The sequence below is a fragment of the Nematolebias whitei genome, chromosome 7 (assembly GCF_014905685.2).
Source record: "Nematolebias whitei isolate Nwh7 chromosome 7, NemWhi1, whole genome shotgun sequence".
Classification (NCBI taxonomy): Eukaryota; Metazoa; Chordata; class Actinopteri; order Cyprinodontiformes; family Rivulidae; genus Nematolebias; species Nematolebias whitei.
The window spans coordinates 30,167,991-30,195,239 of NC_056504.1; the positions used below are offsets into that span (position 1 = coordinate 30,167,991).

Genomic DNA, 27,249 nt, shown 5'->3' on the forward strand with positions numbered 1-27,249 from the left:
ATATATATATATATATATATATATTTAGAAATGTTGGCTAACGGAAAAGTATGAACATGAAAAGTATGAGCATGTACAGCACGCAGTACTTAGTTGGGGCTCCTTTTGCCTGGATTACTGCAGCAATGCAGCGTGGCTTGGAGTCGATCAGTCTGTGGTACTGCTCAGGTGTTATGAGAGCCCAGGTTGCTCTGAGTGGCCTTCAGCTCTTCTGAATTGTTGGGTCTGGTGTATCGCATCTTCCTCTTCACTATACTCCATAGATTTTTTATGGGGTTAGCGTCAGGTGAATTTGCTGGCCAATTAAGAACAAGGATACCATGGTCCTTAAACCAGTACTGGTAGCTTTGGCACTGTGTGCAGGTGCCAAGTCTTGTTGGAAAATAAAATCTGCATATCCATAAAGTTGGTCAGCAGCAGGAAGCATATAGTGCTCTAAAACTTCCTGGTAGATGGCTGTGTTGACCTTGGACCTCAGAAAATACAGTGGACCAACACCAGCAGATGACATGGCACCCCAAACCATCACTGACTGTGGAAGCTTGACACTGGACCTCAAGCAATGTGAATTCTGTGCCTCTCTTCCTCCAGACTCTGGGACCTTGATTTCCAAAGGAAATGCAAATTTACTTTCATCATAGAACATAACTTTAGACCATTCAGCACCAGTCCATTCCTTTTTGTCTTTAGCCCAGGTGAGACACTTCTGACACTGTCTCTTGTTCAAGAGTGGTTTGACACAAGGAATACGACAACTGAAACCCATGTCTTGCATATGTCTGTGCGTGGTGGTTCTTGAAGCACTGACTCCAGCTGCGGTCCACTGTTTGTGACTCTCCCCCACGTTTTGGAATGGGTTTTGTTTCACAATCCTCTCCAGGGTGTGGTTATCCCTATTGCTTGTACACTTTTTTTCTACTACATAGTTTCCTTCCCTTCGCCTCTCTATTAATATCCTTGGACACAGAGCTCTGTGAACAGCCAGCCTCTTTAGCAATGACCTTTTGTGTCTTGCCGTCCTTGTACAAGGTGTCAATGGTCGTCTTTTGGACAACAGTCAAGTCAGCAGATTGTGTAGCCTACAGAACTAGACTGAGAGACCATTTAAAGGCATTTGCAGGTGTTTTGAGTTAATTAGCTGATTAGTGTGTGGCACCAGGTGTCTTCAATATTGAACCTTTTCACATTATTCTAATTTTCTGAGATACTGAATTTGGGGTTTTTATTAGTTGTCAGTTATAATAATCAACATTAAAATAAATAATCATTTGAAATATATCAGTCTGTGTGTAATGAATGAACATAATATACAAGTTTCACTTTTTGAATGGAATTACTGAAATAAATCAACTTTTCATGATATTCAATTTTTTTGACCAGCACTTGTATGAGAAAACGACAAAGTTGACATTTTTAACTTAAGACAACACCTGAGTTTGGTCAAAATGGGTGTGAAGTATTGAAGCTGTACTAAGTAATAAATTACTTTAATACAACCTTGAGGGATTAATCAATTCAAAATAAAGCAACTATTAGTTTAAACATAATGTTTTAATGTTTCCATCTTTCATGTTCAAATGTGATTGTTTTTTCTCCTCTGTGACTGGCAGATGGAGAGCTGTATGCAGGAGTCTACGTGGATTTCATGGGGACAGATTCTGCTATCTTCCGTACTCTGGGGAAGCAGACAGCCATGAGGACTGATCAGTACAACTCCAGATGGTTAAATGGTAATGTCTCAACTCACTGTTTGCTCTGGCTTCTTTTATTCACTTCTTTGTCTTCATTTATTATTATCTTTTATTTCTCTGCAACGTTAATATATTTTTTTAAATATTGTAGCTTTAACATCTCTTGATACATTGCTCACTCATAAAGCTGTGTTATCTGAGATTTGTATAATTGTTGGACTCACTTCATAAAATTCACTTTTCTAATTATCGTCTGCATGCCGACAGAGTTTACTGCAGGGTCAATAACTCAGAGTAGCCTTTACTCTGAAATGCACTGTGATTGTCACTGTGATATTACTGCTGGTTGGATGCTTTTGGTTGATGTTGTCCAATCAATAACCCACTCTTGTCAGTGTTGCTGGCTCCCAGATTATCCACTGACCCTGTTACCCAGACAACAGCCCCCCGCCAGCAATGCTCTGATTCAGGACACCTGAGTCCTCCTAATCAGCCATTTGAAATGTCTCGGATAGCACCATCCCCCACGTTTTAGGGGTCCTAGTTACTCCCCCGTCCTCGTGTGTTTTGATTTGTCCTATTTGGGACTTCTATTTCTCACAATAGGGAAGAAGATTCTGTTTTATAAGTCCAACGATGCCCTGGTGAATCCGCCAGTGAGCCTATACTGTGATGTCTCACCGAGTGTTGCCACTAGAAAGAAACTGACATGTTTCTCTGGACTCATATTAAATTTGTAAGTGTGTTTAGCATTTAGGAACAAAGGAAATGACTTCTAAAATTCTTAGAAATTGTCTTGTTTTCTTAAAAACTATAAATAATTTTCACCTTCTAGGTAATTTGTCCTCACAAACTTTTTACACTCAAAATAAAATGTGGTTTGCTTGTGTTGTGGAAAAAAGGGAGATTTCCAAACAGACCAAGGTGTGGTTAATCAGATTTATTTGCAAAGCTTTGGAGAGCAGTCCAGCATTCACAGAACATTAATGCACTTACAAGATCACACTCTTGTCAATGCCCTCAGCCGTCTGAAACGCTGATCTGCTCTAACTTCATGAACTGGACAAGTTAAGTTTTATAGAATAACCTCCAGTGCCAGTCCCTTCGTCTGAGCTTCATCAAAGTCCGCTGAAGACAGTTAGGAGTGAATCTGAGTCAAGGACTCTTCTTTCAGGACACGTCGTTGTATCACAAAATTGTATCATATCCATATAATATCAGTCAAACCTTGAGGATATCGAAGCAACTACTGTATTTTTTGCACCATAAGGCGCACCAGATTGTAAGGTGCAATATCAATGAATGGGTCAAATTTCAAACATAAGACACACTGGTTTATAAGGCACATTAATCAAACAAAATGGGCAGTTAAGTCAAACTTTATTCAACGCATTCACAATAATTTTCAACATTGTTCAGTTGTAAAACATAAAATACAAAACAATACACTCACTTTTTCAGTTAATTCCTCTTCTACAAATCCATCAAATTCTTCATCTTCAGTGTCTGAGTTTGAGTTGGGCGAGTTCAGAATCAAGCCTGCCTGGATCCCTCTCATCATTATCCGAGTCAGTCTCATTGATGTTACTTGGCTGTTCAGTGACGATTCTGGCCTTAGTGAAAGCTCAGACGACACTTGAGACCAATACCTTAGTCCAGACATCCACAATCCATTGGCAGACAGTGGCGTAACTCACCCGGCGTTGCCTCCCTGTCTTTGTGAATGTGTGTTCGCCTTCTGTCATCCAACGCTCCCATGCAGCTCGCAATTTAACTTTGGAACAACCTGTTGACACCAATATCCAGCGGTTGGAGTTGTTTGGTTAATATGATGGCAAGCTCAGAATTAGTTTGCTTCACTTGGGTTTTCACAGTATCAGTGAGATTGGTGCACATGGAGTCGTAGATCAATAGAGACGGAGATTTGTGAAAAAAGCCATCCGGTCTCTTGACGTAAACTTCTCTCAGCCACTCACTTATCTTCTCCTCGTCCATCCAGCCCTTTAGGTTTACCTTGATGATGACGCCAGCTGGAAACTTTTCTTTTGGCAAAGTCTTCCTCTTGAAAATGACCGTGGGTGGTAGTTTCTGATCATTAGCCTGGCAACCGAGAACTACAGTGAAGTATGACTTCTCGTTCCTTGTGTTGCATATATATACCATACTGGTCCCTGTTTTCTTGACAGTACGGTTCACGGGGATGTCAAAAGTGAGGGGGACCTTCTCCATGTTAATGATGTGTTTTGGCCAGATCGTCTTTTCAGAGATCTTGTTCTTGCAGTAGGTGTGGAAAACGGCCAGCTTTTCTTAGTGATCCTTTGTCAGTTGCTGTGAGATGGTAGTTCTTGTGCGGATGGAGAGATTATGCCTTTTCATAAAAAGGAAGCACCAAGAAGGACCTCCTCAAAAGACGTTGATGTTCATGTCATTTGCTACTACAGTTGCCTTGAGTCAAATAGAGACTGTAGACACGCTTCTACCTGCTGTTCTCTGTCCAATGACCCACTGTTCAGTTTTGTACTCTAACTGTGGCCAACTTGCTTTGTTCCCTCGGAAACTCTTTTGGGTCTTCTTTACTTGGCGCAGGTCATCTTCTTGCTTCCTCTGATTTGTTAATGTTGAATTATCTTGCAGCTGCTCTATTCCCTTGTTCTACTGTGTGCCTGATAGTCTTGAGTTTGAAATCCATTTTGTAAGTATGCCTCTTTACAGGTGCCATTTAGTGGTCCTTATACCAGTATGTAGAAGCACAGTACCATAAGTATTACTCCGTGAGACTCCTGACTACAGTAGCCGCAATGCTCTGACAATCCATCAAGCGTTGCGACTATTTAGATTACCAAAGTTGTAGAATAACATTTTAACATGATTTTTGAGCGCCGTGTACCACATAAAATCAGTTCAAGGTCAGTAAGCACAACCACAATTAATACATAAGGCACTGGATTATAAGGCAAACTGTTGAATTTTGAGAAAACTAAATGATTTTAAGTGCGCCTTATGGTGCAAAAAATACGCTAGTTCTTTCTATTTTTCACTGACTGGTCACAGTAAGAGTGATTATATGGGACAGTTAATATCACTCACATCTCAGTACATCAGCAGGAGATTTAATGAGCATGCAGTGCAAATAATACACATTACCTTGACACTTGACACACAGACTAACCTGTATAAATAAAGGTTGAATGAACTTGACTGGGGCAGCACGGTGACGCAACTGGTAGAGCTGCTGCCTCTCAGTGAGCAGGTCCTTGGTTCAAACCCCGGTCCAGGGGCCTTTCTGGGTGGAGTTTGCATGTTCTCTCTGTGCATGCGTGGGTTTTCTCCGGGTGCTCCGGTTTCCTCCCACAGACCAAAAACATGCATGTTAGGCTGACTGGTAACTCTAAATTGTCCCTAGGTGTGAGTGAGAGAGTGAATGGTTGTTTGTCTCGTTTGTCTCTATGTGGCCCTGTGATGGACTTGCGACCCGTCCAGGGTGTACCCCGCCCCTCGCACAGTGATTGCTGGACATGGGCACCAGCGACCCCCGTGACCCAAAATGGAACAAATGGGTAAAGATAATGGATGGATGGATGGATGAACTTGACTGACCATTTAAAACATCAACAACAGCATGGTTCAGATAACAAAATTAAATGTTTGTTATTGTTGTTGTTGCCAGCACCCCTAAAATGGTCAGAAAATAAGCACTTGTCAAGAAACCACGCTAAGGAAATTTCAAGGAACACTCCAACTATGGAAAACATAAATTTTGACATGTTAGACAAACATTAACAGATTTCTTAACAAACCAACCCGCCAAAGAAATAACCGATCTAAAAGCAAACCAACAAACTCACCCACCTACCTCTACGTATGTATTCCCTGTTTTACACATTGACATTGTCGTTTAGGCAAATTTTAAAAAAAAATGCTTGTCACAGAACATAGTACCCCAAAAATAGCAAAGACAAAAAAGCAACATTTTGAAATTTTTCCGTAGTCTACTGTATATCACTTTGCTTAAAACTAAAAGATGGAGATTTGATCTTGGCAGCAAAGTGCCCATGACCATAATCTCATTTAAGTTTGTGTTTAACTACATTGTGCAAATTTAAACAAGTACGTTATCCTTCTTTCTTTCTTTTCTACAGACCCCACTTTTGTGCATGCACACCTCATCCCAGACAGTGCTGAGAAAAATGATGACAAGCTCTACTTCTTCTTCCGCGAGAAAGCCTCTGAGGTGGGCCAGAGTCCCATGACGCAATCCAGGATAGGGCGGATCTGCCTGGTGAGTAATCACACTGGTCAACAAGTCCCACCAGTGAACAGTTTATATGTCTCCAGAATGCTAAAATATAGCCTTTTGATGGTTTTATTCATTTTTAGCTTCTAAAAGGAGAGTGTTGTGCTCAGCATGAAACTTCAGCCAACACTAGTTAATCGTCAAAAAATAAAATATTGGTCGTTTGTTTCAGTGTACAAATTTGATATAAGTTATCAGTTTCTCTGGTGAGCTTACTTTTAATTTATCTCCTAACACAGGCAGGGAATTTCCCCACTTTCATTTGATATTTGCATCATCATTATAATTTTATACAATGGATACCGTTCTCTGCACATGGCTAAACAATATAGTGTAGGTCATTGTTGTAAGACCTTTACATATTTTCTTGCTTTCCCATGGTTCCTGAGAAACTTGCAGCATCAGTTGTAGCATCTGGCTGACCTCTTGTGCAGACTGGTCTAATTGAAGTGATCATATTTGTTCATCCTGGCTCTGTGACAGCAGGCTCACGTTTGGTATTATGGCCAGTTGTTTCAAACAGCTGTTGTTCAAGTAGTCCTGCTGACTGATTCTTGGAGCATTTTTGAAGTAGACTCTTTGTGCATCTGCCTTACAGAATGATGACGGTGGACACTGCTGTCTGGTCAACAAGTGGAGCACGTTCCTGAAGGCTCGCCTCATCTGCTCTGTTCCTGGAGCTGACGGCATTGAGACTCATTTCGATGAGCTGAGTGAGTTATTAGTGTTGTTTTCATAGAAATAAGATAAACTATGTAGAATCCAAGAATGTTTAAGTTTTAGCTCAAGGTATTACTGTCACATACTAATCTGGGCATGGGTATTACTGTGATTGTTAATGTTGCTCTAGTACTGTGCTGATAAACTACCATTCTAATGTGATGTGATTTTTTCCCCTCATTTTGAGCACCTAGAAAAGAAAGAGCAAATATGCAGATATGTAGTACTCAAAGCAACAAACCTGGAGTCAGACCAACTTCCTGCAGATCATCTGAGACCATTTATTATTCACACGTCTGACAGGATTAAGTAGGAACATGTTGTGTTTCTAAAATGAAATTGTCTGAGTGCCTACCTTTTATATTTTAAAGATAAGTTTGGACTACTTTCCATTCGCTTTTGCAGTAAAATAACTAAAATTGTTTGTTATTTGGGAGTTAGATTCCAGATTTTACATTTAGTAAAAAATAAATTACATTCTATAGTGATATTACCATGAAGCTTTATAGGTTCACAGACAGATTTGACACTAAATTAAGTAGACTTTAAAAATAAGTCGTTTTTTTAAAGTCATGTAAAGGCAATATGATAGTAAACTATCATAGACAGGTGACAAGGTAAGGTTTTACATCTTGCCCAGGTACACTGACATAAAGATAACTCACTAAACCAGGTGTTGATCCACTTGTAAAGAACAACTTTTATTACTGAATTCCAGCTATCCCCTTATAGCACTGCTGTGGTCCTCAAATCCCCATTACCCTGAAGATTTTACACATTTCTTCACCACACCTGCTTAAAAATTGATGGTTTCATGTGCAGATTTTGCACAACTAGGGGGAAAGCTGACCTTTTTATTTTAGACAAGATAAAGATAAAGTAAGATAAACTTTATTTGTTACATGCACAACCATAGATAATATTATATGTAGTGAAATGTGTTATTGGACCTGCTTCCAAAGATCAGCAAATACTGTAAGTAAGGACACATGGGAAATTAAAGTAAAATTAAATGAGAAGGTTAATGCACACTTGAACAGGATGTAATATATACAAAAATGAAGAAATACTGCAATGCAAATCAGGGTTTGTTATTTCCAAATTTATTCATTCATTCACTCATTCATTCTGATGTGTTTGGACAGGAGGGCTAAGAACAAGTGAGACCACTTTTTTTTTTATCTTACTTTTTAGTATCTCTTAATATGCATTGTTTCACCTTCTTACACAGCCAGTCACCCCTGCACCATAGTATTAAAAATAAGTAAGAGACTGCATTAACCGTAGCTGTGAGCTGAATCCTTAACATATTTGTTGTAAGGAGGCTTTGCAGATGTGTTTTTTTTTAAGCATTAAGAGCACTCAGTGCCTGTGACAGAGAGCACTCCTCTGTCAGGGCTGCTGTACTTCCTGTAGTCTCTCGGCGGTGCAGCATGACAGCTCAATGCAGATCAGCACTCATGGTGAGGTTAATGTGGATCCTGAGGTGCAGCGTAACATCCCACAAACCACAGACAGTCTGCTGGAAATGTACTCTGTCTCCAGCCCTGCTGGTCCTGATGGAGCCCCACAGAGGCATCAGAGTGGTTGTATGAGGACTCGAGGGGGGAGACTAGAGTTGATTCAGATGGCAAAGTTTTACAGACGAGAAAGCATTTAGTGTTTTACCGACAAGCAAGAGGAATATAAAGGGACAGAAACACACACGGAAACAAAAGACAAAAAACATGAATGAATTTAAGGGACACAAAGTTTTATGGCTTTTTTTCTGTAATGTTGGAATGAGCTGAAACAGATTTTCCAAGTGCTTATATTCTCACGACAGTAAACCATAAAATATCTTTTCTCATCCTAAAAATATTTGTTTTTTTATTGTTGCTTTTCTTTATTTTTTAAAGGTTTTGTATTTTTTATTCTGAGCACTTTTGCTAATTTAGGTTCATGTCTAAAAATGTTAATATCCAGATAATTATATATAATCTAGAGTCAGTTTTTTCTTGCCTTGACTATTTACTGAGTGCATTATTACTTTTTTTTTCATCTTTACTATTCACAGTACTGTATTGCCTCCAGCAATTAGACGTTTCCCAGCAAAAGTGCTGCTTCAGATCCAGCACATCAAAGTCAGAAACAAAAAGTCAGAATGATGCAAATAGTTCCAGATCCTTCCTGATTTATTTCTTTTCTCTCCTCTCTGCAGCCAGCAGATTCGTCACATGGCGTCAGATGGGTTACGAATCTTTGCTTTGTTTGCCAAAAGTTAATTTTTGCTTTAGTAAGCAAATATTATCTGTCTTTTCATACCTTTTGGCATGTGAGAAGATTGTTTTTTTTCTTGAGAAAGCATGTTTAGCTTATGATAAATGACAGCTTGTTGAGCTTTGCGGAGTCAGAACTGACCCTTTTATGCAGTTCCATGGGTTTCAGCATAGCTAATTTTTGCAGGTTAAAATCAAAGGTTGCGTGTTACATTTTATTTGTTTGTGAGAGCAAAGTGTTGCTTTTAGTTTTACTGACAAGCATGAAAGAGATCTCTGTTTATGAGAGAAGCATTCATTAGTAATCTGTGTAACAGGGCTTTCTGTTCGACTGTAGACAATTATTATCCTATTTTTAAAAGCCTTTTCAAACAACTCCTCTGAGTTGTTTTTCTTAGTTTTCCACTGAAGCGAAACATTATATGGACCTGAGCATACTCGGCCTGTCTACTCTGAATTTATTTCACGTTTCCTCCGTTTTGTGTTTTCTTGAACTTCATCAGAGGACAGTCAGGGGGTAGCATTGCTTCAGTCTCACAATCACTGGATGCATATGGCTCCTATTAAAACCATGTTTCAACAGACATCTCTGTTTCACTTCTATTCCCCGCTGACACTCAGACACTGTAGTTTCAGGTTTGGAAGAGTTTAGATTTGAGATTCTCATAGAGGTTGTGGTAACCACAATCCTTGGGGAGCTTGTTCTTAACACACACACACACCACACCACACCACACACACACCCCTCCCCCCCTGCAAAAACTCTCCATATGTCAGAATAAGGTTTGCACTGAATGGAGCTGTCATAAAGTCGTGGGATCTTTTAAAACGAGACACTAATATTTTCTTCTCGAGTGTTTTTTTCATGTGAGAAAGTGTTCCCTTACGATTGTTTCTGTTAGTTTAATTTCATTTGTCTGAAGCTTAAAGAGGCTGACATCACAAACCAGTAACAAAAAAGTGTTTAACTTCACAACATACATTTATAAATGTTTTTTTTTAAATCATAGGTTAAACATTTAAATTTGTTTTCAGTCAGTTACTTTTATAGTTTAAGAATGCAACTAATGGCTTTAAATTATGTCACTATCTACAGGAGATGTTTATATCCAGCCAACTCAAGACACCAAGAATCCCGTCATCTATGGAGTCTTCTCAGTGTCAGGGTGGGTGTCTGCTTTCTTATTAGTTCAGATCTTTTGAAGTAGGAGTCAGTGGAAAGATATAGCAATTACAGTACCGGATTTTCCGGCCTATAAGTCACAGTTTTTTGCATAATGTACATGCCCTGCGACTTATAGGCCAAAGCGACATTTTTATGGATTTTTTCCCATATTTATAAACCTTTTTTTTTGGCTGAGATATGACTGTTTCCATTCATTCTGACTGAAAAAACAGCAGTACCACTTTCAGTCACTTGATGGCAGCAGAGTATTAATAATGTATGGCATGCTGTTGGCTGTTGTATCATGTAATAGGTAAACGTGGCTATAATGACAAATTGAAAAAAGTTCAAGACAAAAACAACTGGACTTTATTTATTATACTATACTTTATACTTTATTGTTTTTTCTTGAACTTTTTAGAATTTGCCATGTCCTGGATGACCGAGAATCTTCACCAGCTTCTAATGATTCAATCGGCTTACTAGTCTCCCCACCTTCATTCTGCTCTCTGCTTGGAACCGTCAAAACAGCTGCACCACCCCGGCAAAATGCAGCTGATTTGACCATTAAAGTGCATTTATTAAGCAAATGTTAGGCTGAGACACACCTTTGCTAAAATTTCGAGCAAATAAATAATTGTTCTGGTGCTTTTCTTGTTAAATTTCAGTGAAACAAGCCATTCCTCCTTTCTTTTTCTCGTCCTATGCGCGTTCATGGAGCACTGAGGCAGCAAAACTATTTTTAAATAAAGCTGATTTGACCATTAAAGTCCATTTATTAAGCAAATGCTAGACTGAGACATACATTTACTATAATTTCGAGCAAACAAATAATTGTTTTTAAGTGTTAATCTTGTTAAATTCTTGTTCAAGTCCTACCGTGCAGGCTCCCGCGACCGCCATTCAAGTCAAGTCAAAGTCAAAGTCACTTTATTGTCAAAAACTGCAATATGTACAGGACATACACAGGATTGAAATTACATTACTCTCAGACCCCGGTGCAACAATAACCATTTAGCATTAAAACATTTAATAAACATAATGGAAATGGTAAATGTAAATGGACTGCACTTATACAGCACCTTTCTATCTTATCAAGATACTCAAAGAGCTTTGCTCTACAATCTGTGTCCTCATTTACTCATTCATACAGCACTCTACTAGATCTTACAAAGAATAATCAGTGATTTATCACATTCATACACCAATGGGACACATATCAGAGGCAACAAGGGGTTCAATGTCTTGCCCAGGGACACTTCGGCATGTGACTGCTGTGGGGTTCGAACCCCCAACTCTTGCATTGGAGGATGACTGCTCTAACCACTCAGCCACAACCGCCCACATAAGCATAAAATGAAATAATAAAAAGCATGATACTGTCTTAAATTGTACTATAGCGGTATTAAAAAAATATTTTAAAAAGGATATCTATAAAAATAAAATGAAATGAAGGTCCTGGCATATGAAGTGAATGTACAAAGTATATGTATGAAGTCCTTGATATTGGTGTAGGTAAAGTGACATATGCAATAAGGCTAGTAAAAATATATATATATATCAGCGGTAGTGATTCGGCAGCCCATCGGATTTTGGCACAACACCGGTCCATATTTCCGGGTTGTCGGTGGTGACGTGTAACAAACGCAACACGTCAACGGTGACACATAATAGATGCGACGTATACGGCAAAGCTACATATTTATGGAATTTTCAACTTTATTAGACAAATATGGACTGATGTGACTTATAGGGCGGTGTGACGTGTCCGTCGTAAAATACGGTAGTCCCTTGTTTATTGCAGGGGATCTGTACCTTGAAGTCCCGCTATAAGTGAAAATCCAAGTAGTACAAATAGTAAGTAGTAGTTTATTTTAGTAGTTTTATATATATTTTAAACCATATATATATATATATATATATATATATATATATATATATATATATATATATATATATATATATATACATATAGGCGTTTTAAACCATTCCCACACTCCTGCAATATTCATTGTTTCTAAACTCTAAATGCTCTAAAAGAGCACAGCATGTCATGATTTCAGCTCTCTGCCTCTGGCTGCACTCTCAGCCACACCCACTTCTCTGCTGCAGAGCAAAGATATGACACACTGCAGGAGGAAGTTTCTCCTGCAGTTGTGGGCTGTACACAGGTGCAGCAGGTGCTAAATAATTTTAATTAATTTATTTTAAATAAAGAATACATGCCAATCATGCGGCTCATCCATCAATCAGCCATTGTGTGTCAAGTCCAATCTTACTTTGAAAAACCGCAATTGAGCTAGTCGAAAAATGAATCGCGAAGTAGCGAGGGACTACTGTATTACAATTCTTTTTTAGTTGACTTGTTTGGAGAAACTGGTTTTAATTTTGACCAATCTCATGAACCATATGCCAGTTTGAGCTGGGCCATAAACAAAGTGGATTGCTGTTACATGAAAACAACTCCAATCTCAAAATTGTCATAGCTGTTGACACAAATGCTACTTTATAAACGTTTACACTGCCATCAGTTTTGTATCAGATTTTTGCCCCAGTGAAATATTTTAACATTTTATTCTATATCTTAAATTGTCTTATATAGCCTTTTAGTTTTTATGCCATGTGCTGTTGAGCGCTTTGAGTTTCAGTTGTGTTTTAAAAAGTTCTAAATAAATAAAGTTCAATTTAATAGAATATATTCCTGCTGGAAGTGACCCAGGCTGCACCACACGGCAACTACATGTAAATACTAATGTGAAAGTGATGGCAATGTTCAATATTAAAACAGTATTCTCTTCAAACCGAGCTCATTCTAAGAGCTATCTGCAACAGGTAAGATATTAACTGTTCGTAACCTTTCCACAGAGCTCCTCATCCAAGTATCCAAACTCTCACTTTACACTAACGTCATTGTGGGTGGGAAGTGTGAAACTGTTAGTTTTGCTCATGATTTAAGTTAATTTTCACTCTGTCTGAAGGTGTTGGCTCGTTCTCATGTAAGAATGCTGCGTTAGCTTAAAAACATGAGACGGAGCGTGAATGTGCAGTTCAGAGGGGCAGAATACAACTGAGCGTGTAGTCTTGCACATTGCTGCTCAGGTTTAGTAGAAAAATACAACATACAAGTTTAGGGCTGTGATTCTGTCAGTGCACAAGCAGGAAAGGGTGTGCACAGAGACATCATAAGCATCTTGATTCATGTATTGGAGATGTTGTTATTGTTTCCATCCTCATGGTGGCATCAAGCATGTTAACTTCAGCTGATAGAAACACACATGGTGCTAATGATAGGGGCCTGGGACAGGAGTTACTACACCCGCCACACAGAAACAAGAGCCCGAACTGCCGATCCTCTGGTCTACGTGGGTGTTTGTATGTCAGTGTGTCAGACAGCTCGACTCTGTTGAGTTGGTTTGTGTTTGTGCGTCACGATGTTTTAGCTCAGCCCTGCACCATGCTGGCGGAAAATGTGGGAAGAAAATAAGATTCAGAAGCCAGGAAGGAGCCCGCAGTAATTATCTCTAGGTGAGAGTTTATCTGAATTCTCTTACTAATGTGTTCATCTGTTTTCACCTGCTCTGCTTCAGATCAGTGTTCAAAGGCTCGGCAGTGTGCGTCTACTCCATGGCCGACATCCGGATGGTCTTCAACGGGCCGTTTGCCCACAAAGAAGGGCCCAACTACCAGTGGGTGGCATACACAGGGAAAATCCCTTACCCTCGACCTGGCACAGTGAGTTTATACAGCACAGAAAGTCAGTTTTACCAACATCATCGACTCGCACATGGAAAAAAAGATAAATCACAAAGGAGCGGGTTTGACCTTAAAATTTCCATCTGTCAATAGTGTCCTGGAGGCACTTTCACTCCCAACATGAAATCCACAAAGGATTACCCTGATGAGGTTATCAACTTCATGAGAAACCACCCCACCATGCAGAATGCTGTATACCCGGTGCACAAGCGTCCCCTGGTGGTCAGAACCAACGTGGATTATGAGTTCACCTCCATTGCTGTGGACCAAGTGAGAGCAGCTGATGGGAACTACGAGGTGCTCTTCTTGGGCACAGGTCAGTTCTTTAAGGTCATGTTTCCACTCTGTTGTGTAGCAAGGTGTACGAGTTTATAGAAGGTATTAAAAGTGTGAAGTGTGCCAAAACTAAATGCATTATTAAGACCAAGTCTTTTGGGTTTTTCAGATCGCGGGACAGTTCAGAAAGTGATTGTCCTGCCAAGAGACGACCTGCAAACAGAGGAGCTGGTGCTGGAGGAGGTGGAGGTGTTCAGGGTCAGTTTTGTAATTTTTTTTGTCTTAAAATACGTTCATGCTGATTTGCTTTACCTGTTACAAAAAATAAACAATTTAGGCAGTTCCTTATGCTTGTGTAAAACTAATTGTGTCTCTGCAGGTTCCCACTCCAATAACCACCATGAAGATTTCATCCAAACGGGTAAGTCACCTGGCACTGTCTTAGGACAAGTAGCTCAAATAATTTTGTATTTGCTACAAAGAACAGATAATTGTGTGAATGCTTACTAAGCATTCACACTATTGTGATCCTATTGCCACTTCTAAATTCTTCCACATTTTTCAGCATCTTTCTTGTTCCACAATTTTTGTGCTACTTCAACAAATCATAAATCAAAATGTTCAGCTCTTTCAGGACAATCTTGTCATGACTTTTGTTATTGATACAACTTTAGCCTTTTGAATTATTTAGCCTTTTCTGCAATTTTTTTTTCTCATAGCAAATGAATTGAGCTCATTTTATATCCTTCAAATCTTTAGATCTGTTTACAACCTTTTACTGCTCCTTTCACATTTTGTTCTAGTTCAACTTCTTTCAGCTTCCTTGTGCAAACAAAACAAAACAAAAAATCAGCTATTTTCAGCTAATTTCAGCTGTTTTGTGCTCCTTTTAGTTTCTTTGTGCTAATTTCAGATTTTTTTAAGAAAATTTCCTATTTTTTTGTGCTCATTCCTGCTTCTTTAGCCAAATTGTGTACATGTGTGTTCTTTTTGCTTTCTTCTACTAATTTAAACGTGTTCTATCTGATAAAGTCAGATAAAGTCAAGTTTTTGGTAGTAATTTTTGCTACTTTCAGCCTAATTAACTTCTTTATGCTAATTTCATTTTTTATGCTCCTTTCAGCTTTTTTCTGCTATTTTCAGCTTTTTCTGCTATTTCAGCTACTATTTAGCTGCTTTATGCTAATTTTAGCTTTTTCCACTAATGCCACTTTTTTTTTAGATCATTTCAGCTCTTTCTACTTTGTAGTAGTTTAAGCTTCTTTCTGGCTTTTCAGCTACTTCTAAACAATTTTTTACTAATTTCAGCCTTTTTTTTTTGCTAATTTCCTATTCTTTGTGGTAATTTCTGCTTATGTCAACATAATTAAGCAATTATGTGTTCTTTCCGCTTTCTTCTGCTAATTTAGGAATGACTCATGAATCGCTAACCAGAATAATCACTGTGAAAATCATATCATGTTGCTGCTGATCTGTTTCATGTTGCTGCTGATCTGTTTCATGTTGCTGCTGATCTGTTTCATGTTGCTGCTGATCTGTTTCATGTTGCTGCTGATCTGTTTCATGTTGCTGCTGATCTGTTTCATGTTGCTGTGTTCATGCGTGCTCATCTGCTCACTCAGACTCATGTTCGTGCTGATGTTCGACATAATGTTTTTATGCTGTTGTGCTTAGTATATATATAGTTGATGTTTTTCCTAGTTCATATCTTATTTCTGTTTTTATTTTACTTTTTATTGATGGATGTAACTGGGACCCTGTGTACATAATGTCGTTCCACCACATGTACCACATGGGGTGCGCATGACAAATAAAGAACCTTGAACCTTCTTCCATTTCAGCTACATTTCAGCATGTTTTTTCCTACTTTCAGCTGTTTTTCACCAAGTTCTTCTGCAATAAGCATTCACACTGCATTTTCTCAGGAAATGACATTTCTCTGGTTGTAGCATTTGAAGGAGAAATAAATAATTTGTTTTACCATAAATGTGCCATTATAAAAAGTTACAACAATAAAAGTTGATTGAGAGATTAGTAATTTTCATGTCAACTTTTGGAGATTGAGGATTGTTGAGGAGCAAATTACCTTATCAACGCTGGTCATAATCCTTGAAACACTAAAATACATAAAACTATTTTTGATTATTTGCACAAAATATTTAGATTAATTTTCTTCTTATTCTGAAAAGGCATAGTTACAATCAATCCATCTTCTTTACTTTTACAAACAGGATCACATTTTCCTCAGTTAGGACAACTGAACATGAATTTTCTAAACAAGTAATTGAAGAATTTGTTTACTTAGAGCTTCATCTCCAATCTTAATCCAGCAGCTCATACAGTCTTTCTTTGTTGCATCTAAAAATACAATTTGAAGCATCAGATATGTTTCTATGGCAGAGCTACAGTATATTCATTATTATTTTTGTTTGTTTCAAAAGCAACAACTATATGTGGGATCAGTTGTGGGTGTGACCCACCTGGCTCTCCACCGCTGTGACGTGTATGGGGAGGCCTGCGCCGACTGCTGTCTGGCCCGGGACCCGTACTGCGCCTGGGACGGCAAATCCTGCTCCAGATACTCTGCCTCCCAGAAAAGGTGAGGCTTTTAGAGGGCACAGAACAGGACACACTACTACAGCCAAAATAATCATGTAGTTCCATGTAGCACATAATGAGAACATGTTGATGTTGAACTTTTTATTTTCGGCTCTCGATCCCCTCTTTTTAGACGGAGCCGCCGGCAGGATGTAAAGTATGGAAACCCAATTCGCCAGTGCAGAGGTTACAACTCCAACAGTTAGTATCACTTTGCTACGGAGCTCCAGACCACACACAAATCTCTAAATAAAAGTATTACAGACTAGTTACTTCACATATTCTCTTGTAGACAATAAGAACACTCTGGAGATGGTTCAGTACGGGGTGGAGGGCAGCACAACCTTCTTGGAGTGTCAGGCTCGATCTCCTCACGTCTCTCTGAAGTGGCACCTCACGAAAGAAAACAGCGACAGGAAGAAAGAGGTGAGACTTTGATTGTGACACAGTCATACGTCACTTAGACCATTTACTCAAGCTACTCTCTTATTACTGTTTTTCTTTTACATTTTATTGTTGGATGTAACTGGGTCCCTGCATACATAATTTCGTTCCACCACATGTACCACATGAGATGCGAATGACAAATAAATCCCTCTGACTCTACAGTATTTGCAATTTTGAGGTACTTTTACTTAGGTGCTTTCTACTGTGCAACACTTAAGTGACTGATTTAGTTGTCAAGTTAATTTGCTGTAGTGCATTTGTTAGTTTTTTGGCCTCTTATAGCTCACTAGGGTATGATAACTTTTCAAAATTGGATTTTTTTTTTAAACAAATACTATTTATTGTGGTTTTATGTCACAAATGGTATATATATATATATATATATATATATATATATATATATATATATATATATATATATATGTGTGTGTGTGTGTGTGTGTGTGTGCGTGCGTGCGTGCGTGCGTGCGTGCGTGCGTGCGTGCGTGCGTGCGTGCGTGTGTGTAATTCAACCTTTATTTAGACAGGTTAATCCCATTGAGTCTCAGGGACTCATTTACAAGAGAGACCTAATTTTAACAAAGAATGATGACAACAATGGATAACACACAGGCAGGCAGGCAGGCAGGCAGACAGGCAGGCAGGCAGACAGGCAGGCATAGATAGATAGACAGACAGACAGACGATGATAGACAGACAGACAGACAGACAGACAGACAGACAGGCAGGCAGGCAGGCAGGCAGATAGATAGATAGATAGATAGATAGATAGATAGATAGATAGATAGATAGATAGATAGATAGATAGATAGATAGAGAGAGAGAGAGAGAGAGAGAGAGAGAGAGAGAGAGAGAGAGAGAGAGAGAGAGAGAGAGAGAGAGAGAGACAGACAGACAGACAGACAGACAGACAGACAGACAGACAGACAGACAGACAGACAGACAGACAGATAGACAGATAGATAGATAGATAGATAGATAGATAGATAGATAGATAGATGTGTTCTATTAATCCCCAGTGGGGAAATCAATTAGCCAGGGAGCAGCTGGGAGGGTTTGGGGTCTTGCTCATGGGCCCAGGGTGGAATATTCATAATATTGGAAGAATCTCAAACAGAAAACAGTTTTGTTGGTCCGAATTTTGTTTTTTTTTTTCTCCTTTTCTATCTAACTCATAAGTAATCTGTCCGTTGCTCAGACTGATCTGGTGTCACTGTTTGTAAAACTGTAGGAAATGTTATTTAAGACAGATCCACGTTCAGCAGTTTGTACAATAAAATGCTGGCAGCACATTGGTGTTTTTATATTACAAATGTCATATAATTTTCAATATCAGTCAAAAATACTGATGTGCTATTACTTGTAGTTTCAATAAATTTTGATGCTAAAGCCCACATAATTCTGCTTTTTAATCATATTTTTCTGCATGACTTATTCATAAATATGTACTTTATTGCTGTAGAGGTTATTTTTCTCTAATGTTAGTCAGCTACATCCTTTTCTATCATTCATTTATGAAAAAGTGCTAACCTTTGGACATTTGTAAGTAAAAAAAAAAACACTTTTGTTCTCTCCAGATTCGCTCAGAGGGTCGCATCCTGAAAACAGATCAAGGTCTCCTGATCCGTTCTCTGCAGTCCTCAGACAGCGGGTTCTACCAGTGCACATCCACGGAGAAGAACTTCAAGCACACTCTGGTGAAACTGCAGCTCGTGGTCCTCTCCAGTCGCACGGTGAACAACGTGTTGGTGGAGACGGGCAGCCCGGCCCTCCCGCCTCTCCAGTCCAGCACCTGGACTCCGAGCGTGGGTCAGTACAAAGACCTGCTAACCATCCTGAGCCAGCCAGAGATGGGGCTGATCAACCAGTACTGCAAGGATTACTGGCAGCACGGGGACGGAAACCTCGGGGACGGCAAAGCCAAGAGCATAAAGGAACTGAAAGAACAGAAAAAACCTCGCAACCGCCGACATCACGATGATCAGACAAATTCAGCCGAGACATGAAGAGCTAAATACACCTCCTGTTTGTTCAGACACCACCCTCGTCCACCTTTACTGTTCTGTTCTCACAGCCTCCCGGACAATTCAACCCTCCTGTTAATGGAACAACAGACTCTGCAGTGGGAAGCATTTAACACTTTCTACAAAACCGTTGGAGAAAAATATTTATTGTAGGTTGTAAAAAATTATTATTTGTACCTATATATAGAAAACATGTTTTCTTTTTCTTTGTGAATAGATCAAATCTGTGCAGATATTGTTATATTAGTGTTCTTGTTAATCACACTGTGTTATCACGTTGAGAATATCTTTGTGTTTTTTCAAACAGCAACACTTTTACCCAGGACTTTTAAGGGTATCCACAAACGGACTTGGACCCAAGAGCTTAATTATTTGAGGTGACCATGTTGGATCAATTGACTGCTGGCAGTACTCGGTATCGAAGGTCAAAGTTGAGTCAGGACTTCCCTGGATCTCTCCAACTTCCCCACATGTCTTCAAAAGAATAAGCTACAGTGAAGCAGACCTTTATTTCAGCAGCAATGTGGCAAGAAAAAGACATTTCACGTGATGTGAGGATGATAGAAAAGCCCACAGACTGCAACTGTGACAAGATGTCACAAACACAATAAAACCATGTGAATTTTAGGCACTTTGTAGCAAATATGATCTTTTCTTCCACTCCAGACTGGTTTTAAGTGAAATTCTTGATTCACTTCTTCATATTCTTCCATAAGTTGCTGCCACGTGTTTGTTTTGTTTAGATGTGAATGTCACATCTCAGTGTTGGGTTCTCAGCATCTTTGTGATGAGCTGTTGTTTTAAAGCGGGAGGTTATTTGTAAAGGCACAGAAGCTAAATAACATATTGCCTTGTCTTCTCTCTTTACGGAGATTTAATATTCCAGCAGGCAGCTACAATGTGAGTTTGTGACAGCTTATTGTGATAAAGAAAATTTTGACAAAGCACCTTCTGTTGCCAAATTGGTACCTTTTTTTTAAATCAATCTTACAGTAAATATTGTTTTTAGACACAGAACAGTATATCCATCTAGGGCAAAGATTTTATTTTATTTTAGTTTTTGCATTCCTCCCATTTTAATGTAAATACTGGTAAAAAAAATCTAAATACACGCGTGCAGATTTATAGTGCTAGGGGTTTGATTAATATGATTGGTGCTGTACTTTCTGTATAATCTGGTCAAAACAGACATTTTTTTGTGTGCTGGTACAAAGCAGTCCTCGTACTTCGTTACTGGTGCCACAAACTGTAGAACTGAGCAACTTTGACACAATAATTAAAAAACAACTAAACATCACAGGTTCGACCACTAGCAAGAGGATCCCCACCTCGCCTGAAGTGGAATCTAACCCACAACCTTCAGGGTGTGGATTTTCATTGTGCATGGCATGTACAGTATGTTGATGGTGTTTGTTTAAAAATGCAACGTTGCTGTGGATGTCAGTGGGTGTCTGTTTTATTGTGGGAGTACAGATCCTTTTTTTAATAACAGGAAGATGCTGAAAGTTTAGAAAGATTGTGAATTTATTTTTTGCTCTCTCAGTCTTGGGAGAAGAAAAAGGAAACCAGTTTGCATATATATTTCAAACGTGCATCAGTTTTCTCTGTTTGACAGCTCATAATGTACAGTATGCACAGTTGGTGTTCATGTAATGACTTGTAAAAACGACTCTTTTCTTCCTCATCAATGTTGCTAACTAATAAATTAAAGCTCTATATTTTATAATAAAACATTCTCTTTTGTTTGCCATTGGCCAAGATATTTCTCTCTCGCTGCCATTAAAGGCAAGTGAGCATTCAGCTGCCTCTTGTTCGACTGTTTGTTAGCAAAATATCTCAGTAACTACAGAACAGATTTTAATAACACTAGTAGACTGCAGCTTTATTGTATTACCAATGATATTTAAGTATTGAATGATACTGCAGTTAGATTTACAGCAGTTATTCATCTATCTCCTTTAAAAAGCAGCAAGCCTAAATTTTATGCTTAAATTGACTAATCTGCAGAACAAAAGATAAGTAGATGAAGAAAAAAATGTAACTGAATGTATATAAGAAATGGGTTAGTATGTGTACACACACTGCAGGTTGGTGCACGCATAATTGAAAGTGAGTAGATTAGGATCCTTAACCACCTTCAGATTTAGGTCAATGAGATCTGGCTGGTGAAACTGCAAATCCCTTCAGAACTCACCCTTTAATCTGTTGCATCCAATGTAAAATGTGTTTTATATATTTTATATATTTCCTCATTGTTGGCATATGGGTTGCAGGTTAAGTTGTGTATTTTGCTGAGCTGTTTGGTTGTTAACTATAGCTGAGCTGATATAAACTTGGTTCTAATTAGAAATTGTAGCAAACAAACCACACAAGTCCAAAGTAATTCTCCCAGATTTTATCAACATGTTCATACATTGGTTGTTGAAACACAAACAATATTTATCTTTACGTGCTTCTTTTTCCAAGGCCTCTAAGAAGAGCATGAGATAAGCACTTGAGCCGATGTTCATCTTCCGCTGAGCACAGCAAAGTACCCTAAAGGTTAGAGCACTCCAACAGTGATGCCTGCTTCTCTTTGCAACTCTGCCCTATACCGCTTGTCCTTGTGCACCATTGGCCACCACTGATCAGGTGGGCAGAAGGTGCCCAAAATCCTTTTCCTAAGACACGAGAATACTCCAACCTTCTCTGGCTGCAGGCAGTTCACGTATCAGCTGTGCAGTTGAAGGCACAGGTCCGACAGAAGCAGGCGAGCAGCCAGGACCTGCTTCCATTTTCCTCAGATTCTTGGCTTTTAAACTGAGGGACCCAAGCCGGGAAAAAGTAGGATGGGGGCCGGAGCTAGCGCTGAGGAGAAGCGCTCCAGAGAGCTGGAGAAGAAGCTGAAAGAGGATGCTGACAAGGATGCAAGAACTGTGAAGCTGCTGCTGTTAGGTAAAGAAGCACCTGTCGGCTCAGTGAGAATGAAAAATGGTTGATGTGTTTTAACAGGTCACTTCAGTATCAGATCTAGCTGTTTGTGGATGTTTAAAGGTAATAAAATCCTTTCAAGTTTGGCATTTTTAATTTAAAAGTAGAAAATGCAGCTGTTATCTCCAATCTGTTTTCAATAAAATAAAATGTTGGGTTTGAGGGAGAAAACACTTTTTTTCTTGATTTTATTCATATCGTACATGTAGATTAAGTGTTTGTGACTGAAACTGAGACGCTCGGATAATCACACAAGCCAGTCTTGTGTTAATCCTGGCACAGCCAGTCTGACAGCACAAAGGGCTTAACAACCAGCCAGCCCAAAAAAGGACTATAGTGCTATAAATGATCAGTCTCAAGTGATTTTCTTTGAAATTATTGAACACTGTCAGGTGGCGCTGAAGTCTGAGTTTAGTTTTGAATAAATCTAGGATGAGTGTCATGGTACCACAGTGGCTAGAACTGTTGTCTCACAGCGAGCTCACAGGATTGCCCCCTGGTCCAAAGCTTTTCTGTGTGGAGTCTTCTAGTGCACTCGCGTTTTCTCCGGGTGCTCTGATTCCCACCCACAGGCCAAAAACGTGCATGCTGGGTTAATCGGTAACTCTTAATTATCCCTACGTTTGGGTGAAAAAGTGAATGGTTGTTTTCCTCAATTGTCTCCTTGTGTCCTTGTGATGGACATGTGACCTGTCCAGGGTGTCTCCCGCCTCTTGCACAGTGACTACTGGAAACAGGCACCAGCTCCCCCGTGGAAAAGAAAAATGGGTATGAAAGGATGGATAAAGATCATTATAAACAGAAAAGTGTATTTATACAAACTGCAATCACTCTGAATTCTGGATACTCGCTCAAAGTTGCAGAATGCAAATTTGCCTGGCCATGTATACACAATAATGTCAGCGCATTCCAGATATTGATTCATGCTCATCATCAATTTCAGCGCCGTCAGCCTCCCAGTAATGTAGGTCAGGGTCACGGAAAAAGATTAGGATGACTGTAAGAGGCATTATGATCTGCTGGGTTCATCTGTCTGATGAAATAGGTCACACTCTATCACACTGAAAACACTGACATCCATAAAATTAACCAACGTATCAGGGTTCTTGAAATCCTGTAGTATTTTTGATATCCTTTAACTACTGGCAGAAAAGCACAGGTCTAGCATTTCTCATGACTGTTTTCTTCTCTCATGAAGGGGCTGGAGAATCAGGCAAGAGCACTATTGTCAAACAGATGAAGTAAGATGTTTGCCTTTAATACGAAGCACCATTTCATTTCTATGCTTGACTGTAATGATTACATTTTCTCTGCAGAATTATTCACAAAGATGGTTACTCACTTGAAGAATGCTTGGAGTTTATCACCATCATCTACAGCAACACCCTGCAGTCCATCATGGCCATCGTGAAGGCCATGAACACGCTCAATATTAACTACGGCCACTCTGATCAACAGGTAACATATTTCCTCTTCTGGTTGAAATAGTCTCAGCTTGCTTGAAAATCACCACCCAGAACTTTTGTTGCGCTTCTTACTGCAGGATGACGCCAGAAAACTCATGCATCTTGCAGACACCATTGAGGAAGGAACCATGCCCAAAGAAATGTCAGACATCATTTTGCGCTTGTGGAAGGATTCAGGCATCCAGGCATGCTTTGACAGGGCCTCAGAGTACCAGCTCAATGACTCAGCTGGATAGTAAGAGCTCGTAAATCTAATTTCATGTCTCATGTGATTATTGCTCACTGACTAAGGCACATTTTCACCTAGCTACCTTAATGACTTGGAGCGACTGATCCAACCAGGCTATGTGCCCACTGAGCAGGATGTGCTGCGATCAAGGGTGAAGACCACTGGCATCATCGAGACTCAGTTCTCCTTCAAAGATCTCAACTTCAGGCAAGTTTGTGCAAGAATAGTTATATCTGGGCTCCAGAAAAGCAATTTGATAACAAATGTATGGGGTGCCGTTTGTAAAGTTACACAGTCAAAAATTAACAGCAATATTTTGGTTTATTTGGTCTTTCATAAGAAAAAATAGCTTTTTTTTTTTTTTTCAAAGTCATATTTTCACCATGTTATTCATACTAGGGATGCACGATATTGGATTTTTGGCCAATATCTGATATGCTGATATGTTAAAATTTATTCGGCCGATAACGATGCCAATATTTTATATACTTTCCTTTGTCAGAACATAGCCCTCTTATTTAAGCTTATTTGCTACAAAAATTGTGCAACAGCTGCAAGAGCTGGTGACATATATTCAGTAACAACCATATGATATGCATAGCACTTTAACTTATACTAATTGAAAAGTGTTAAATGTTATTTATTAGCATTAGTCACCAGTGATGCGGTCTCACTTGTGGAGGCTTGTTCCAGGTTCCTAGCTGCAGTGTGGGATCCTCTGCACTCCTGTGCATGAAGGACAGACTTTTTAAGTTCAAAGTTTTTGTCAATCCATTGTGTCGTAAGACTAATCATGCTAACAGGACTAACACGACGTCCAGATGTCTGTGGTAAAACTCACCCAACAAGTCGTGCTATCAGTTATTAGCTTCTCGATGACGTCGGAAATGACAGCTTGTAACTGGGTAACGTTACGTCGGAAAAATATCTCAGACAGCGAACAATGTAGCGAGGCTCATCGTAGTCCATAAAACTTTGGAATCCAACATCCTCACCAACAAAAAATAAAACTTCTACACTGCCAACATTTTGAATTTAGGTATGGCACAATTGACATCATTGCGTTGCGCTGTCGCTGCAACGTCGTCACGTTGTGCTGCCACTGCAGGCCAAAACAGTGCCTTTTATATCGGTGAGTTATTTTAATGGAATGTCTGATATTGAAATTTAACGTTAATATCGGCTGATACAGATACCATGCCGATAATATTATACATCCCTAATTCATACATTTATAAATGTCATAGTTCAAAACTAAATGTTTAATTTACAAGCTAAATATTTAGTTTACAAACTACTTAACTTGCAAGATAAATATTTAGTTATTAAACTACATATTTAGGTGTAAATTAAATATTTAATTTCCAAGCTAAATACTTAATTTCTAAACTAAACATTTAATTTCCAAAATAAATATTTAATTTGCTAACTTAATATGTAACTCTCACCTAAATATTTTACTTGCAAGCTAAATATTTAGCTTGCACGTTAAATATTTAGTTTAGGAATTAAATGTTTAGCTTAGAAATTAAATATTTAGTTTGGGAAATTAAACATTTAGTTTGAAAATTAAATATTAAATTTACACCTAAGTATTTGGTTAACTAACTAAATTTTTAACTTGCAAATTAAGTATTTTGTTCGTAAACTAAATATTTAGCTCGTAAATTAAATATTTAATTTGGAACCATGACATTTATAAACGTAGGAATAACATGGTGAAAATATGACTGAAAAAAAAAAAAACTATTTTCTTATTAAAGGCTAAATAAACCAAAATATTGCTGTTAATTTTTGACTGCGTAATATTACAAACGGCACCCCATACAAATATACGTCTTTTTTTTTTTTTTTTATCTTTAGGATGTTTGATGTGGGTGGCCAGAGGTCAGAAAGAAAGAAGTGGATCCATTGTTTTGAAGGTGTCACCTGTATCATCTTTATTGCTGCTTTGAGCGCCTATGACATGGTGCTGGTGGAGGATGATGAAGTGGTATGAAAAGTTCATCTTATTTTATCTTATTTATAATCAACAATCGGTTTTCACTGAAGGCTCTTCACTGGACTTGACTTTCAGAATCGAATGCACGAGAGTCTGCACTTGTTTAACAGTATCTGCAACCACCGCTACTTTGCCGCCACCTCGATTGTCCTCTTCCTGAACAAGAAAGACGTGTTCCTCGAGAAGATTAAAAAGGCTCATCTCAGCATGTGCTTCCCCGACTACGATGGTGCGATCATCATCGTTTGTAAAGCGCAGCTTATTTTAAAGAAAACGGCTAACGCAAACAAAACTTTGTCTTCGTGTCTTCTCATCTACAGGCCCAAACACTTATGAGGATGCTGGCAACTACATCAAGGTACAGTTCTTGGACCTGAACATGCGCCGAGACATTAAAGAAATCTACTCCCACATGACCTGCGCCACAGACACAGAAAACGTCAAGTTCGTGTTCGATGCCGTAACAGACATCATCATCAAAGAAAACCTGAAAGACTGTGGTCTCTTCTAAGAGCCGGGCAGAGAAACTGAACGAGGGTGAGCAAAGTTAAACAGCTGCAACAACGACCAAAGCCGACCGCTGAAGAGATCAAACCAATATGATTCTGTTTCTTCTTCACAGGATTCTGTTAACCTGTCACATTCCTCGAACCCCATTGGGATTTAATAACTGAAGATGAAAACGATCTCGTCAAAAAAAAAAAAAACATCCTCAGACTAGCAAATGTAAAAACAACACATACATTTCTCTTTGTTGTGTTCAAAACTAACCTGTAGCTTTGACCAAAGACGTTTGTCACCAAAGACTTTAAGAAAACTCTTGTAGTCAGAAAGTCTGGTGCAGATTTCAAAATAAATTTTTAGTCCAACTATTCTTTTCCTTCTATGAAATTATTGGCATATTAAAAGCTTTTTGGTTTGTTTTTGTTTTAATGCACGAACATGAATAGATGTTCCAGCTAACGCACGTGTCTCCAAGCTCCAGTACTCACTGTTCACCAAAACGAGTGAACAAGATAAGCTCACCAGCTACATATGCACTTCAGTCCTGTTTAAACATCGTCAGTAGAAGTGACTTTTATATATAGACACACAAATGTACAGTTTGCAACAGTTTGCAAATGTCTCAAATTTAAGTTTTTTAAAGGAAAGCATTAGAAAATTATTTTGTATTAGATGAAAATGGCCGTTGTACAGAATATATTTTGATTGGGGACTGCCTGGCAGCACCTATTATTATCCACCTGACAAGGGTTTCTTAACTTTAGATCTTACTTGAGCATGCATCAGGATATTTAGATCTTACTCTTCCATCAATTTTAATGTGGCCCAAACCACAATGTGTATCCACACAAA

General features: G+C 38.8%; 2 protein-coding genes across 2 annotated transcripts in view; both read left to right on the forward strand.

Moving 5' to 3' along the window:
• Positions 1-19,341, forward strand: part of sema3fa (sema domain, immunoglobulin domain (Ig), short basic domain, secreted, (semaphorin) 3Fa) — a 28,060-nt gene extending 8,719 nt beyond the window's left edge. Inside the window, exons 6-17 of the mRNA XM_037678724.1 lie at positions 1,611-1,730; positions 5,831-5,970; positions 6,584-6,698; positions 10,060-10,129; positions 13,716-13,860; positions 13,975-14,197; positions 14,327-14,415; positions 14,537-14,578; positions 16,599-16,756; positions 16,889-16,956; positions 17,048-17,181; positions 18,780-19,341. Of these exons, the coding sequence (XP_037534652.1) occupies positions 1,611-1,730; positions 5,831-5,970; positions 6,584-6,698; positions 10,060-10,129; positions 13,716-13,860; positions 13,975-14,197; positions 14,327-14,415; positions 14,537-14,578; positions 16,599-16,756; positions 16,889-16,956; positions 17,048-17,181; positions 18,780-19,208 (1,733 nt within the window). The 3' untranslated portion in view covers positions 19,209-19,341. The remainder of the gene's footprint in view (positions 1-1,610; positions 1,731-5,830; positions 5,971-6,583; positions 6,699-10,059; positions 10,130-13,715; positions 13,861-13,974; positions 14,198-14,326; positions 14,416-14,536; positions 14,579-16,598; positions 16,757-16,888; positions 16,957-17,047; positions 17,182-18,779) is intronic.
• Positions 19,342-21,901: 2,560 nt separating this feature from the next.
• Positions 21,902-26,605, forward strand: gnat1 (guanine nucleotide binding protein (G protein), alpha transducing activity polypeptide 1). The gene is made up of 9 exons (XM_037678723.1): positions 21,902-22,160; positions 23,395-23,437; positions 23,513-23,654; positions 23,740-23,897; positions 23,970-24,098; positions 25,755-25,884; positions 25,969-26,122; positions 26,214-26,430; positions 26,516-26,605. The coding sequence occupies exons 1-8, from the start codon at positions 22,055-22,057 to the stop codon at positions 26,402-26,404; spliced, it is 1,053 nt and encodes a 350-aa protein (XP_037534651.1). The 5' UTR covers positions 21,902-22,054; the 3' UTR covers positions 26,405-26,430; positions 26,516-26,605.
• The last annotated feature ends 644 nt before the right edge of the window (positions 26,606-27,249 follow it).